Source organism: Aptenodytes patagonicus, chromosome 6 (assembly GCF_965638725.1).
Source record: "Aptenodytes patagonicus chromosome 6, bAptPat1.pri.cur, whole genome shotgun sequence".
Classification (NCBI taxonomy): Eukaryota; Metazoa; Chordata; class Aves; order Sphenisciformes; family Spheniscidae; genus Aptenodytes; species Aptenodytes patagonicus.
The window spans coordinates 9,085,347-9,101,999 of NC_134954.1; the positions used below are offsets into that span (position 1 = coordinate 9,085,347).

Here is a 16,653-nt window from a genome sequence, read left to right on the forward strand (position 1 = left end):
AGTGTCTCAGTTCCAAGCACCTTTAAATCTATTTTGGTCATTACAGTTCTTCATTCCTCTGGGCTTCTTAAAAAAAAAAAAATCACTGTGGAAGTGAATTAGTGGACAAATGCAGATAACGTGTGCATTTACTGCACCTAAGCAAAGGAGCGAAGTGCTGGTTCTTTTATGGCCTTCCCCATATGCTATGTTAGATTCATAAAGGGAATTACAGTCATGTATTTAAATGCCAAAGCACTTGGCTCTCAAAATCTTTAGTTTTACAATATGGTGGTTACTAAACCATCAGCTTGCGCAAAGTCTCATTCACAGCTTTTCTCTTCAGCCTTAACGTTAATTCACTTGGTATTACTATCGTTCTCACTAAACCATTAAGCTATCAGAATCTGGGAAGCTAATGCCAGCTAAAAAGATGTTTCTCATTTTGTGAGACCCTCTGGTGTGCACACATACACAGACCCAGCGGCTGCTCATCTGAGGGTAACAAACCTCCAGTTCCCCAGCTTAAGCATAGCTTACTTAGCACGTCGAAGAGGGCCTACCATTTCCTCATTTCTAGCATGGTCTCAACTCATGCATTTCTCATCCATGATTTTATTTGGAGCCTACCAAAATTACAAATTAGATGATACAAATAAGGTAGTTTGTGTTAGTCTTGTATAACTATTTTTACTACTTTTGGAAGCTTACTGATGAAATGGAGCCCATATGTGACGATTAACAAGTTGGAGTGGAAGGTCTATTCAGGCACACGTGTTCCACAACGCTATTAAAAGCAACTGGGCCATGCCACTCACTGCGTGAAACCAAAAATGAAATCTTGACACTCAAAATTCATGTAAATAACATGATGTATATTTACTTCGACTGCCATCTTATTTGATAGGTAATAGACATCAAGTATTCCCAAAGGACATCCCTTTTACAGATTAATTTACAAATATATGAGCTATGTATCAGATAACGTAAATCAGCCGTTAGCACCTGTGGTGGTGAATGGGAACACTAGAAATTCTGTATCTATTATACACAGTGAAGCAAGATCAGGAGCAAGGTGAAAACGAAATTATAGCATCCCACTGGAAATCACCGACAAGCATTTCATTTTAAATGCAAGTGTGAGAAAACATTTTGTCCTATCGATTTCCATTTCATTCAAAAAATTTTTTTTTCTGGAAAAAAAAAAAAAATCACTTGGCAATTGCTAACCAAATTAGCCATATAAGAAGTCCATACAGAAATGGGGACTGCCATGTTTTAGAGACATTTCAATTAAAGCCTACTAAAATAGACAAATGATCTATTGACACACTTTGCTGTGACAGAGAAAAGGAACTGCAACAGTTAGAATGCAAAAGCAATATGAAACAAGAAAACTAATTTGAGGTTCACACTGATGAAACTGTTAAACATACCATGTTTTCCTTATGCAATGTAAACCACACATAATAAGTTATTTTAAGTAGCACACCTTTGGACCGTGCACTAAATAATTCAGCAATTGCATTTAATAATTTATGCCTTTATGCTTTATTCATTTGAATAATGGTAACAAGTTCAAAACAGTGAAGAAGTTTATCATGGTGCTCAGTACATAAGGGCACATGAATCATTCTGGTAATTCAGATGATATTTATTTTATACTGAGTGAGATCTACAAACCTTCCTGTTGATTGACTGGTTCATACGACAAGACATATTCCTCTTGGCCACCTGAAATGTAAATGCAAAGACGTATCTATGTATTTTTTTCTAAACCAACATATTTAAATTGAGTCATTCAATGAACTATAATGATACAGACATTCCTCAGTAATATGCATTACAATGATACTGATGAAGGACATTTTTCAAGAACGATGAATTATAAAAATCACAAAGATAAGCCAAACACAAAATTTTAAAGCGTAAGACACATACAGTATAAATAATTTCCTGGTTTATGTTAGCATGTCAAACTGACATCAAGCACAAGAAGAATTTTAAAGCATTACTGAAATGCTCTTATACACGTTTCCCTGAATGAAATGCATGCACGGTATCATTCACTGCTAGAGGCAATGCCACCTTCGTGATGAACATTCTCCATACTTTGAAGCCAGCATTTACAGTAACATTTTTCTACATTTATACAGGGTTGACAATCATGTATGTCAAGGTGTACATATCTTCCATTAACTTTATCATGAAGTGGCATTTATATAAACACCTTCAATCACTCTAAGTCTACAAAAAAAAATGTGATTGTGTATACTAAATAACTATTATTTTATTAATGCATTTTTAAAGATGAACTTGAAAACAAAGAATGCTTTGTATTGTTCTCAGCTCCAGAAAGCACATCAGCAGTGAATGAAACTAAAATAACTCAATTTTGACCTTTGACAGCTGCAGGCTTTTTAAATGTTAGTGAAAGCATCTGAAATATACCTCAGTTGCCATCTTTCTAAAAGATTATTTCTAGTCTAACAAGATATCTCCAAATAAGATTTCTTGCAATGGAATCACTAAAAATTAACTCCATGACAGCAAAGAATTTATAATTCTGAAGATACAAGCTCAAATTATGTGACATTACTATGAACTTTGAATAAAATACAGCCCTTCAATAACTCACTTGTGTAATTTTGGAACATTCTTTGTAGTTCATAAGCCATACTTATAACAGGCAAAGGAACATACCAATGCTATACCACAGTTGTATAGAAACAGATGGCAGATAAAGGCTTTTATAAATTAATATATTGCTTCTATATATCTATTCTTTATTTCATAGCAAACACCATTGATCTTTTCAATCTAAAATTTACAATTTCATTAAGAGAAATATTTCTCTTATTTGCAATAAATTTGCATTCAAACTGTACTACAGCAATACATGAATGAACATTTTAATTTTTTAAGTTATTGCAAGTGAGGAATACATTAAGACAGACATGAAAACATGCAACCTGTACATTTTAATATCTCAAAAAGTTACTCATGCAAATGGATTTTAGAAGGACAGTATATACTTTCAGAACCCCTTTTAGGCTAGGGAGAGGAATAGGGAATCACCAGCTATTGACTCATCTACGAAAGATCCAGCTCATGTAATTAGATACATCTTTGGAGAAGTCACATTGCTATAAAGTCAAAAATCAGTTAAGCAAACTACTGAAGAGATAATAACAAGTAAAAAGCATCCCCTGATTGAGGGCAAAAAGTATATATTGTCACTGCTTTTCAATACTTTGGAAAAAGGAATATTAATAGAATGAACCTTTTGAACAACCGTACTCATCTGTAATCAAGATAACTTTCATATTAGACAGCAGTAAGAAGAAATTAAAAAAATCATTTTAATAAAAAGTGCTTGGAATTACACATTCAGATAAGCAAATCCATGACATTTGTAATAAAATCAGGGCTTCTCAAGTAATAACACAGTAAAAAACTAACTAGTAGTACTAATAATGAGCTTTAAACATACATAAAGCAAGCTCCAAGAAAAACCTTGGAGCCGGGGGGGGTAAAGAGGGAAGCAGCAAATTTATGGAGAAACAGTCATGGTTAGATAGTTTTAATGGCGTGTCATTAAAAATGGTTGAAGTTTGTAAGTTTGTCACATAGGCAAAGGCAACCTCCATACATACTCAATTTTGTGTTATTCTCAGGGAACATGAATGCCTCCCCCAGTTGGTTTCTTTTCAATTACAGTCTATGACACTATTAGTATTGTAAGCGCTGGGGATTTTATATACATGTATAAATTCTTGAGTGTAATCATCCGGAAGAAAAAATGTGGATCATCACCTCTGAGAAGATCTACAGCTTCCAAACAAATGTATCTGTTAATGAACCACCTTCCTCATAAATAATATCTGTTTCTGAAGTGCCCGTTATACAGTTAGCAGGCAACTAGGAGCTGACCAGTGAGCCACTCAGTGTCACACTGCGTGACTTTTACTGTTCCTTCTTTTTGTATTCCTCTTCAAGTCCTCAACTTTTTCACCTTCCTGCTCTGCTCTACCCTGGGTTCCAGGTCTAGACTGTGCGACCTTACTGAGGAGTTGTTCACTGGAAATGACCAGCGGGATTGAAGTTCTGGCTCTGGTTTAAGACATTTTAAAGCATTGTAGAGCAACATCGTGCAGCATATTACCCACTGTGAACATGTACTACTACTGTAGCTTGGGTAATAGTAAATAGTACTGTAGCTTGGGCTAGTGAAAAAGCTAACTCAGTCTAGTATTTAAAAGATACTGTCTTCAGAAAGAGAGAGAGAACGTGTATGTGTGCCTATTATGCTAATTTATCATAACTGACTCCACCACTGAACGTGTGTTGTATGCTTCGAACACAATGCATACTAACCACCCACACTAGACAAAATAGATAAATGAAAGCTGAAAGCACGGGTAAATACATGTTTGCTTATCTTTTCTTTCATTAGAAGTATATACATATTAAATCTGAGTATCGGTTGTGAAAAATGTAGATAGTTATTGCACTATTTAACAGATTACCCTGTTTAGTTACACTTCCAGTATTAAGCTCAACTACATATAATTGTATTTGTCAGCATTAAATTTACATTTAGGTTTTAACAGGTCTAGCTAGCTTGCATAATTTAAAAAAAAAAAAAAAACAACCAGAATTGATTCAAATCAAGCTGAACTAAGAAAATTATCATAGATAACAATAAAAATATTCATAAAGGAGGTTTGCAATGATTCTCTCTAGTCAGTTTTTAAAAAACAAAGACACAGCAGAATTTGCACTACCCCACCAAGCACATGAATATAGATTTCACCTGAAGGTGACTGGGAAGTTCTATTTAACATGTAAATACCCAGAAAAGACAGACAAACAAAATCAAAGAAAGAGCTACTAAACAAAGGTTTTAAATAAACAAAGAACTTAAAAACACTTACGGTAACTACTTTCACTATCGCTGGCATTAGAGGTTACATGCTCTGAAATTGCAACACAATGGAAAAAAAAAATAAGGAACATACACTAATGGCATGAGTCCAAAAGAAAGCAAATTGACACAAAATAATCCAGATGAAAGACAATACTGATATCAAAATGCTGAAATCAATACATACTGCATATAAAAGTTTTAAGGTACTTCTCATAGCTCTCAGGATCAAGCTTAATTTCATATGAAAGGAATGGATGTTAATAAAAGGAAAAACATTAAAGATCATATCAAAATAAGATTACGAAAAGTACACTAATTCATAGTTCACATGTAACCCTGCAATTTTTAGGTTTTCACTTCAAGATGAATTTTATTGTGCAAAAACTATGGGATTATGCATTTCAACTTTTATGCAGGCAATTTATTGATTATATTAAGAGTGTTGTAGCAGAAAATACTGGACTATATTGTAGGAAATACAGTGTAGCACGTTCAATAATAGACACTTTCCTGTGGTATATTAAATAGTTTACTTGAAGCGCAATGCAGAATTAAGATTCCCCCCCCCAGTAATGCTTTAGTTTTCAAAGGCTCCTGACTTTTATTCTTGACTATCTATATTAATTTCACGCCTTTTGCATATTAATCAAATAGATCAGTAGCTACAAGGTGCTTATACTTTTTTAAGCTATGTAACTGTGTTGAATATGTTTATGATAAAAATGAACACGACTGAAGAACTTCAGGTATCAATCTATTGTTACCTGAAAATTCTACAAATCTGGTGAACAAATATGAACTTTGATGTTGCTGAACTTTATTGTAAAGAATCAATTTTTATGCCACCCAATGAGTGGGTCTCTTTGTAATGAAAAATACTAATATTCACAGGTTAAGACTGCATAAAGAAGCTTGTATTTGACCTACACATATTAAGTGCAATTAAATTTGAAATTATGTACCTAACTGTGCATATAATAATACATATTGTTGTCATGAGGAGCCTTTATAATACATTAAATTCAGTGCGGTTCCTCCCCTACAATATTGAAGAGAAGGAAGCAAGGGGACTCTAGAGTAAGAATACAGTTACAAAGCATGTATGCTTCTAGCGTTTAATAAACATTAAAAAAAGTCATCATATGTAAACTAATTAACCTTTTCAAATGTTTTTGGATAAAGTGAACCAGTATCTTTAAACCACAAATCTCTGGCTAGACTGAACTCCCTCACTTCATTTCTGTGCAGGAAAAACAGACAAGTATTTCCAAATGTTTGCGGGTACCAGCAATTTGTATCTACTTCCATTTCATTTTCTTGTCTTGGAAAAAGAACGTCCACATTGGCATGGAAGAGGCAAATAATGATGTTTAAAAGCCTCGTGGTAGAACATGAAAGGGAGACATTGTCAATTGAGAATACAAGTGTTGTGATGTAGTCTGATAACGGGCACAATTGGTGAAGATGGAAAGCCTGAAGTGCCAGCAAGAACAGCAGTCTTGCAGAGCCCAAGTAACACAGCTTGCGCTAACCGTGGTAAGGCAGTTTCAGAAAGTATGACTGTGCTGAAAAACAGGCTAGAAGCCGTTTGTTTTTATAACAGAATCACCTAGTGACATTTCTGGACCATATTACATAGTTTAAACTAGGTATGATCATAAGGCCATAAAGGCTGCTTGTGATGATCTGCTCTGAACCGTAAGGCCATAAAGGTTGCTAAGGTCTTCTGCTCTAGACCAAGAATTTCCTTGAAACTAGCCATTTCAGAAATGGAAAATTAATGTTATAGCTACTAGAACTTTTATTTCACAATTGAGGCCAAGTAGAGAAGTACACTGCTTCTTACATGCAATTTCAGGAACACTGTGCATAACAGTTATGTGCTGGGAAGAAATGCTATCTTTCATGACCTTTAGTCACTTATTTTTAGTGACTAATTTTACTATTCCATAAACGCATAACAATGTATGTGTTCAATATCTGTGATGAAAGCAAGGTCTTTTTTTTATTTGTCATTTTAGTACAGTGGTGGTGTCTGTGTACACAAACAGATCTGTTAAGAGTACTCAGCAACTTTTGAATCTTATTGTATTCAAGTAGTTAACATTTCTGCAGGAAATGCAACTAATGCTTATGTGTCTCCTCTATTAGCCACCCCTCTACCTGGTCTAAAAGCATCGTAAGAGTTCAAATAAGTCAGAAAGAAAAACTCTCACAGCATTTGTTAAGCAAAGGTTTTTTGTTTGTTTTAAGTAGCTGTAAACATCAGTCACCTAGAGAGAGGATTTAAAACTGTAACTAAAGTGTTACGGCAATGGTTGTACTATTACTGTAAAAAGCCATAGGTTATTTTTAAATAAATAAAAACACAAAGACAAGATAAAAAGTGATATAAAAAAATAATCACCAAATTTAAACACACAGTACTATTAAGGACAAACAAATAAGCACTGGTAAGCTTCTGAACAACAACAAAAAAATCTAATGTAATAGTCACATGAACTTAAAGTAACACGTTCCTGAAAGCAAAAAACCCCCAGAACATTACAAACTAGAAAAAGCTTATGAAACATTTTTTAGAGTCAACCTCCTTATGCCAGTAGAACACCAGTCAGAGATCTGTTAAAAAAAAAAAAGTAGTAATTTTTCAGATGGAGGTTAAAATAACTTGGGAGTATTTTGATCACTTACTCAGGCCTTTTGATCCCATGTCGTCAGGGACCTCCTGCAGAGTAGTCCCCAGAGGGCAAGCAATAAAAAGACAATCACAAAGAAAATAATTGTCAGTAATATATAAAATTGGCGCTACGACAGGAGACAGTTCCCAGAACATCACAGGGGAAGGTAAGTCTATAGGATTTGACCTGACTGGCACATGAAGTGTAATCAGTGATGCAAACAGCAGAGAACGCAGTTTGTAGCAGACCTGGTCTGAATTAAAGATAAGTTTGCTGAGAAGACACTTTTTTTTTTTAGTACTGGCAACAACAATGAAAATCAAAGTAACCTCTCGTCATTAGGAAAACCAAATTAGAATGGAATGACTTTGAAGTAACCAGTCTGAAGGGACTGATTCGAGAAGCTGGTAAGCTTCGTTATACTTTCTTCATTGCTGTGCGCTCTCCTCCAAGTCAGAAATGAGGAACCATCACTGACAGCACTGGAAGGCTGTTATCTCCTCCAGTTATGTACACAGTTACTCAAAAGTATTACCCAGTTTATTCCAAACTGGGATACTCTTGGGTTAAATTTTACTTTAACAGCAAACAAATGGTTTTATTGATTTTGTAGATTGGTTCGTCTTTGGCACCTCAAGCTCGTTAGCCTGTTGCAGCTCATGAAACTGTCTCCATGGTAACACCCTACTGCAATCTAGCAGGCCCTTCTACGTGTGCTTCGCTCTCCATCGAATGCCACATACTTACGGTCAATATCACTGGTTTCCTGCTCACTCTGGTCCTTGTTCTTGTAGAAGGGAAATTTTCGGGAAAAGAGGTTCTTTTTACGCTTGTCATTGAATGACTGCTGAAGAAGAGAAGGAGGGGCAAAACAAAGGATGTCTAATGTCTGTGTGAACAAAGGCCCAGACCAGCAGCTTTGTGGAAGCTGACTCCTAAAACCACATTATGCAGTGCATATTCCAGTTTAACATTATCTTCTCATCTCATTAAAAATAGAGATCGGGATCACGGCTTTGCTCACACCCTCTGTATTTCACATGATTACTACTGAGAGAACTGGCAGGCTGGTTCATCCTATATGGCCTGACCTGTATTTCACAAACTTAGGCCTGCTGGGAGTACAAAAAGATGGGAAAAACTAGGCTGCTATAAGATGGCCAAACCACAATGAACTCAAAGTCAATTAAATCACTGATATTGTCTAATACAGGGGTTACAGTATTTTTAAAAACCACTAAGGCTTTACACATGCTTTTGCAAACAGCTGACATCATAACAGCACATCGGAAGTATTTGCCAGTGTTACCCATTTGCAAAGGCAAAACTGTAAATACTTTGGTGACAACTGCTAAATAACATATCATACAGTAAAAAAAAAAAATGGAAGTTAAAAGCTGGCATTGTACCAAATGCTCTTATGATACGACTAAGTAACAGTGAAATAGGAAAAAGGGAAAAAAGAAATGTGTCTAGCTAAAACATCCAAACAATAAAAAAAACAAACCCAAAACAAACTATATTTGTTTCAATCTTTCACCATTGCAATTCATTGCAAGTTCACTGAAAGAAATTACTTCGACTCTATGTAAATCTGCATCCCAATACCAAGATTAACTTTCAAAAGATACAAACTCATTTCATTTGATTACTGTGGCAATTATTTTTTCAAGGGTGCATTTATAGAGAATTACCATGTGAAAAACCCTGTATGTCCAAGGATCATGTTCAGCAACTTTTGACATTAACTGCTTGTGTTGCTGAAGAATTTCTGCATCTCAGTTACTACGAAGATTTCTAGTTACCTATATAGACATATATCCACCCATTTGCATATAAACTACTGTTGTGCTCCTTGTCTAAGTGATGAAGAGCATCAATGTACTTTCATTTGTATATAGGTATGTCTACAGGTGCAATTAACACAGGATTTAGTAATACCTGCCACGTCTTCTGCTGAAGACATGATGTGACTACAGCACCTTTAATTTACTGTTCTAAGTCAATAAAGAAACTCAATGTATAAATAAATCAGCACCATTTTTATTGCAATTATGCCCAGAACTAGAACTAATAGAGCTAACTTGAAGCCAGCTCCATCTTTTTATTTCTTTTCATCTTTTGGCATAAGTGAATCATCTGCCCAGTTTTGCCAAGACATGAAATTTGCCATGTTTCTGTCATTTGGTTTGCAGAAAATATATTACAGGAAGGATGGCAAAAGTAAGAAAATGCCCAACTTAGTTTTGAGACCCTGTGCTGCAGGGGGACTGTTTATTTCTAAGCCAAGCAGAGCCCATGTGCAGCAGGAAGTAATAAAACTTCCACAGACCCATTTTTTAAAAGCTACTTTTTAAAAAAACAAAAATATTTTCAATTCATACATTAAAGACTTTATTAACAGCTATTTCTAAAATTCGGAGCGTGTTAACTTTCAAGTAATTGTTTGTCTGTCTGTCTTCAGCCAGCATGAGCTCATTTTCCTCTATTATATGCAATACAGTTGCACAAAGATATATTACCTTTTCTACCAGTATTAAGTGTGGAATGAAATATAGTAACAACTGGGTGTCAAATACGACAAAGTTTTTTCAAACAGTGGGCCACCTTCTTTGGTACAATTACAAAACTAGCATTGGCCTTCCCGAAGAGAATGGCTATAGTGCAACACACAAGCTGCATCCTGCTACAGTATTAACAACCCTTCTGGCCATCTGTTTTAATACAGACTTGCTTGGCAATATCAGATACTGAAACATCCAGTGATATTTCCATTACCATTGTTTAAAAAAAGTTTACTTTAAATTACCAGGTGTAAAAGAGTAACATGGTACCATGGGAGCAGAATCAGTGACATTGAGCTCTGGAAATAGCAATAGTGTGTTAAGTAGGAAATCCATAAAACCTTTAATTGACTGGCATCTGTGTTCAACTAAAACTGTCATTCCACTGTAAGAATTGGTAAATTATCAACCTGACATATGGACAAAAGAACTGGTTTCAAGCCATCATATGCTTGCAGGAACCACAGTTGGCATGGTCAAGGTTTTAGGTTATGGTCCTCCTGACCTTCTTTATCTGAAGTCAACAAGTCATTGCAATTGATTTCTCATAAGCAGAAAGATTAATGTATTCTACAGAACGAGGGCAACAAAGAAATATGCCCAGAGGAATAGATCTTGGCTGAGTATACTGAAAGATACTGTAACATGAATTTCAAAAAGTGTAAGTCTCACGTCTATATAGTTGCTCCATTTGGACAAGTCCCTCAGTTTGGGCAAAAGAATAAGGGAAATAAATGGAACAAAGCTAAAATGGTGCAGTTTAACTGAAGTGGTGAGACTCTGAAATTTCTATAGGTAAAATAAAAGGAGTGGCTGACTTATGGTACTTCATAAAACATAATGGGGTTCTTCATTTTAGATTTTAAAATATTTCGTAACAATAATTACTGTAACTTTCTGTACAGTAAAACTTACTGAACTAATATTAAATTTTATATACTGCATGTATAATGGTCAGAGTCAGTTCCATTGCCAAAAAAAAAGCGAAAATAAAAGTAGTATTATACTGATTTTGCATAAAGGATTAGCCAAAAGTTTATTTTTAAAAGATACCATGATTATAAAAAGCTAGAGAGAATTGCTTATTAGTTGAAAATGCACAGTAATTGTATTAAATTTTTCATAAGCCCACTGCAAATCATAAACAGGCATCATAAGCAAGAATATATTAAAACAGAAGCAGCACAGAAAGTGAGATAAATGTGTATATGAAAGGAACAAACAAGGAAAAAATTAACCCTTTCTGCTCCAGATTTTTTAGCTTTCCTTAAAATGAAAGGAACATGGATTTTAACGTTTGCCATCACTAGGGTTATTCTTTAAGGTTTTAATGTAGAAATTTTGAAGAATTGTACAAAGTTGGTATTTCATCCTGTCCATGGAGTATGATCATATACAGACACAGGAAGGCACACAGTCCATGAGGACATGTATGGTGCAGACAGCTTACTGGGAAAAATATCACCATGACAAATACAGGAAGAATACTTTAAGGAGAAACCGTGATGTTAAAACATTTACAGCTGAAGCAAAAGATTGTGAACAGTGTAAGCGTGTTTGCAAAATGAAATGTTACTGAAGACAAAGAACTGCAGTTCTGTATCAATGGCAAGCGTAGTTGCTTTTCCACTCAGTATTCCATGCATATCTTTGGTGCAATGCTAGTGCACAGTGACTGTGCACTAACTCTGCTATTGTCAAAATGCTACTTCAAATACATCGTTAATTAAGTTAACTGTTTGCAGTTTATTGGTAGACAAACTACAAAACCATGCAATTATCTTTCAAAGAACATGGTAACATTTGAAAAATTACTTAATGTAATTAAAATAATCTAAAGTATTCAAGCCATTTTCTTTATGTGACTTCTAAAAAGTGAACTCAATGATCAAGTTAAAAATTACCACATCAGTCGATAACATTTTATTCCAATACCAAAATATGAATGTACCAAAACAGAAAAAACCTGCAAATAATCCAATGAATCCTCAAGGCAGTACTGTAATTGTTCATCAGAAAATAACTAGAGATATTGATTTCCTTTTAAACAAGTACTTATAGAAACAACCGTGGCATTTTCTTCATTAATAAACTGAACTGAAACCTTTACCACGTAGCAGAGGGATGTATGTATGGATTTGAGTCTTTAAAGTCTAAAATCCTACACTATCAGGATGAAGTATTGAAGCTTTAATACTTCATATATGTGATTTTTGAAGTTATGAAAACATTGTAACTGAAACAAATTACTAAAAGGAATCTTTGGGATCTACAATAATGACTGACTAATGTTACAGCATTAGTGCTATAAAAAAAAAAATAAAATCGCTATTTAAGAAATAGCTTCCTCAGGAGCTTAAAGCATGTTTCAGATTTTAAAAAAATGGTAATATAGTATTACTTTAGAAGGCTCTTACATCTAAAATGCATATACCTAAGTATTGAAATTACTAGTTATATACTATTGGTAGAAATTGTAAGGTTGTGAAATTGTTTCTCAAATTTCAGAACGACCAAAACATTGCAAAAAAGCCTCACCCTCAAAACAACAACAAAAAAATTTGGCTGCTTTACCTTTATTAAATTGCTGTAATTTCGGCTACAAAAATTCCTATTACTACTTAAGTAGCTACCCTGCTTTCTCACCACTCATTCCCATCACATGTACTGGGACAGGGACCGCATATCATGCGGTGAACTGCACCAAAGGATTGACTAAAATTAAAACCAGCATTTCTTTTGGGTTGGGTTATTTTTCATCTGCATTGGTTATTTTACATGATTTGAGCACAGCCACATTGGTATTGGCGCCAATAGAGAGTGGCGGTGAAAAAAAACAGCTGTGAGATGGAGATTGATTCTGGTCAGCAATGGCACTAGCCTCGAGTTTTTGTTGGCCTATGCCCTTGCAGGAAATTCTTTAAAGCTTCTGCATCCATAATTGTAACAAAGAAGTTACTTTATGCTGTCTGCGTAACCGTGTACATCGTAAAACCTCATTTTATCATAGGGACCCTGTTGAGCTCTACTTCCTTGTTTTCTATATACATTGAAAAACTTTAAAGAAAGGATCATACTAATTTTTCTGAAAATTGGTAGTAAACCCCTCCCCCAAAAAAGGGAGTCCAGGAGTACAATCCATAGTAAAGGACTAAACGGCTTTATAAACAGCACTTGCAGAGCTGTTAGAAATGGCACTATTCAATAGTTGATTAGTATCTACAATTCCTATTACATTACAGTATTAATGATAATATTTATAAGCTAATTCTTCAAACAATTTGCAGTGTTTTGGCAATGGTTTACTACTAAAGTTAGAAATATTTCTGAGCACCAAAGCTATTTGACAGAATTTCATCTTTTCACCAAAAATTGAAACTGAGTCTGCATAGATAAACCACTGAAAAATGTTACCATTCACAATGCCAGGTGTAATTAGTACTTCATTAACTCACCCCTTTATCTCCTCTTGTTTTGGAATTGAATTTCACTGTCTTTAAACGGGCTCGTTCTTTTTTCTCAACTCTACCACAAAAACATACACAAAAGAAGTTATATCAGCAAAATTCCAGCACTTCAAGTTACTACTTGTTACAATGTAAGCGTATAGGTGTACCTTTTGCAGTACAGATTTTTGTTGGTGATGACACCTTCAGAAAATGGCAGCCTGCTAGTAGCAGACTGTATTGGAAAAGTAGGGTATTACTTCTCAAGTGATGAGCTGTGAGAGTGAGTATTGGAGCGTTTTGTAATTATATAGGTTCAATAAACCGGGGGGCAAAAAGAAAAAGCATGTCACAATAAGCGAGCAGCTTCAATTACCAGTCAACAGCAGATATTAAGATTCAGAGCACCTAATCTCTTATGTGAGTCTCTGATATGCCAGAAAACACCTTTTACAATTTAGAAACACAATTTACTTTGCACCTTTTCATACATAAATGGTGTAATGTTATTAAACCCATAAATTGCTTACAGTGAGAACAGAGAAATGGACTTGGACCACCTTTATCAACTTCAGCACACAACTCGTAAGGCTAAATAGGATTTTAACAAACTTCTCATTGAGTTAGTCAGAATCCCACTACAGATAATTTTTTTTTTTTTTTAAAAGACCACCAAAAACAAGTGGCTGATGTGGTACAGAATTAATAACAAAGAGCAAAGCATATGCAATATATGTATTAATCATATCAGACTTTTAATAGCAGACACCTCAAAGTCAATAAAATATCATGACATACCTGCGCTTGCTTGGGATAACTCCAATTTCATCGCTTTCTCCATCTGGAGTTACCTGCCGTGCTTGCCACCATTCATCATCAGAAGCATTAATGACATGGAGAATATCGCCAAATTTGAAGTTCAATCCTTGACTTGGAAGGCCGCTATCTTTAGTCTTGTCATAATCAAAAAGAGCTCTACATTGAAAAGAAAAAATTAAACATAGAAAAAGCAAGAAAAAAAACCCAGGGGAGTATGAATAGCACAAAATATGAAGCTGCCTGTGTTGTTCACAAACAACTGCATCATTCTGACAGTTGCTTAAAAGAAGAACGCTGAATACATTCTCTGTCTCTCTCATATACATACACACACACTGAGAATATATCGTATAGTATTCACACACACTTAGAAGTTTTAATGAATGAGAACAAACTTTGTCCAGAGCAGAACTCCAGTACTTTGTAAAAGGTCGACAGAAGATGCCTCCTGCAATTCAATAAGTACTTTGCACAGAGCAAGTTACATGTCAACCTAGGGAAAAAAAAGGCAAGTATTTGAAGCATACAGCACTGCCAGAAGTTCTGTAATGTACGTTGTTTTATATCAAGTTACAAACTGGAATTGTTTTAGTAAATAAAAATTACTGTCCTTAAAGTAAAAGTTGATATCCTGCTCACAGAGTGGCAGGGGAAAAAAAAAAGCTTAGAAATATGATCTGAACACAACTTGCTACTGCAGTACCCGAAGGCAAAGAACTTTATGTGCATTCTTTTGGAAAATTCCCAACCACTTCAAGAGAATCTCATCCTTTTTTCTAAGGTAAGCTTGTTTTCAAATAATAGGCACTAGCAAGACCTGAACACCAGCTGCGTGGCTACAGTTTTATTAACATTCCCTTGTGCCAGCAAGGTTGGTTTATGCAAGTCCACTATTATCCATACCCACATTCATGCCTGCTTTGTACAAAGCATGCCTGCTTTGTACAGTACAAAGCACGATTGTCTAGAAAGGCACATGGTGCACCATACTGTGGAACTGATCTGGGTTAAAATTAATTTCTTTTCTCCCTGTTGGATCATTTTATACCGGGATTGGTTCCCTGAGGAACTGAAGAGACTTGCAGTATGTTTCTCCCAGCACAATTGAGGGTATAGTGAAGATGCGGAAATGAATGATGACAGGAGCCTCTTACCAAACTGTAAGAGATACTCCTAAGATTATGCCTTATAAAAGGCTCTTATTTTGTATTTGAAAAAGGTGTATGAACCTCACCTATGTAAAGCGAGAAATGCCTGTATGACACAGGCCAAAAAATCCTCAACTTCATTTCATCTGCAAGCTCCTAAGTTTGCCAGTGATGCACTTTCTAAGCGATACCCCATCTCAATTTAGAGACTTGATAAGAAATCCATCTCAAACTTAGGAAAATAGCAACAATAGATTACAATGTGATGATTTAAAATGGTGTCCTTGTCCAAATTCAGTTAGTTTCTTCTTCCCAAGCACTAGTCTTATGTACCTTTTTCTGCTAGATTTTTAATGTCTCAGAATTTTTTTAACCCATGTAAGTACCTGTAAGTCATAACTGTTTGCTCTAAAATGTATTTTAGCTTTGTGAATTTTGCCTTTCTAAAGCACAGAGTGTATTTCTTTGGGTTTGAACTGTATTTGCTCATAACCAATGTCAAATTGCTTACAGGGAAAAAATTCAACATTTTCTGTCAAATCAATTCATCTTTAGCATAAGGTCTACTGCAAAATCAGAGTTGGTTGAGACACCATGCCTTTTTGGGGCCATAAAAAGTATCAAAAACTTTTCATAATGAGATAAAGGTTTTCATAAATACTTTCTAAAATGTCTAGAACAAGGCAGACATTTTAAAATGGCTTCAAAATATTTACTCTCATGATACACAAAGCCCTGTATTTAAATGTGCAATACTTTTAATTTGTAAAAATTATTACAAATTTAGGCTTTCAATTTTGAAAGCGCTTGGAGGTTGAAATACCACCTTCCTTCAGTAGTGCAACCTCCACAATAATATCTTTCAGTTTAATTCTATAACATTGCTTTGTGTTTGAAACTTGTACTTTCATCTCTGTTCAGAGCAAATACAAATATTTGTTCAATTTTGCTTCTGCGAACAAGATAATAAATATTGGTAATAGTTGAGATATCCACATTCTTTTTAAAAAAATCAGAATTCTTATTTTCTTTGAAATAGTCCAAATACTGCAGGTAAGAAAATTATACACCTAGTAGTTATTCCTCCAG

The 16,653-nt window shown here is 34.9% G+C and overlaps 1 protein-coding gene across 23 annotated transcripts in view; it reads right to left on the minus strand.

Moving 5' to 3' along the window:
* DLG1 (discs large MAGUK scaffold protein 1) overlaps positions 1 to 16,653 on the minus strand; it is a 173,380-nt gene that overhangs the window by 14,192 nt on the left and 142,535 nt on the right. For 9 of the 23 annotated variants that reach the window (XM_076341025.1, XM_076341033.1, XM_076341026.1 and 6 more), the window contains 5 exons: positions 14,396 to 14,572; positions 13,607 to 13,676; positions 8,335 to 8,434; positions 4,917 to 4,958; positions 1,663 to 1,713 (listed from right to left, as the gene is read on the minus strand). In XM_076341025.1, the coding sequence (XP_076197140.1) occupies positions 1,663 to 1,713; positions 4,917 to 4,958; positions 8,335 to 8,434; positions 13,607 to 13,676; positions 14,396 to 14,572 (440 nt within the window). Of the gene's footprint in view, positions 1 to 1,662; positions 1,714 to 3,262; positions 3,299 to 4,916; positions 4,959 to 7,600; positions 7,635 to 8,334; positions 8,435 to 13,606; positions 13,677 to 14,395; positions 14,573 to 16,653 lie in introns of all 23 variants that reach the window. The other 14 variants (XM_076341031.1, XM_076341030.1, XM_076341040.1 and 11 more) reach the window with 6 other exon arrangements.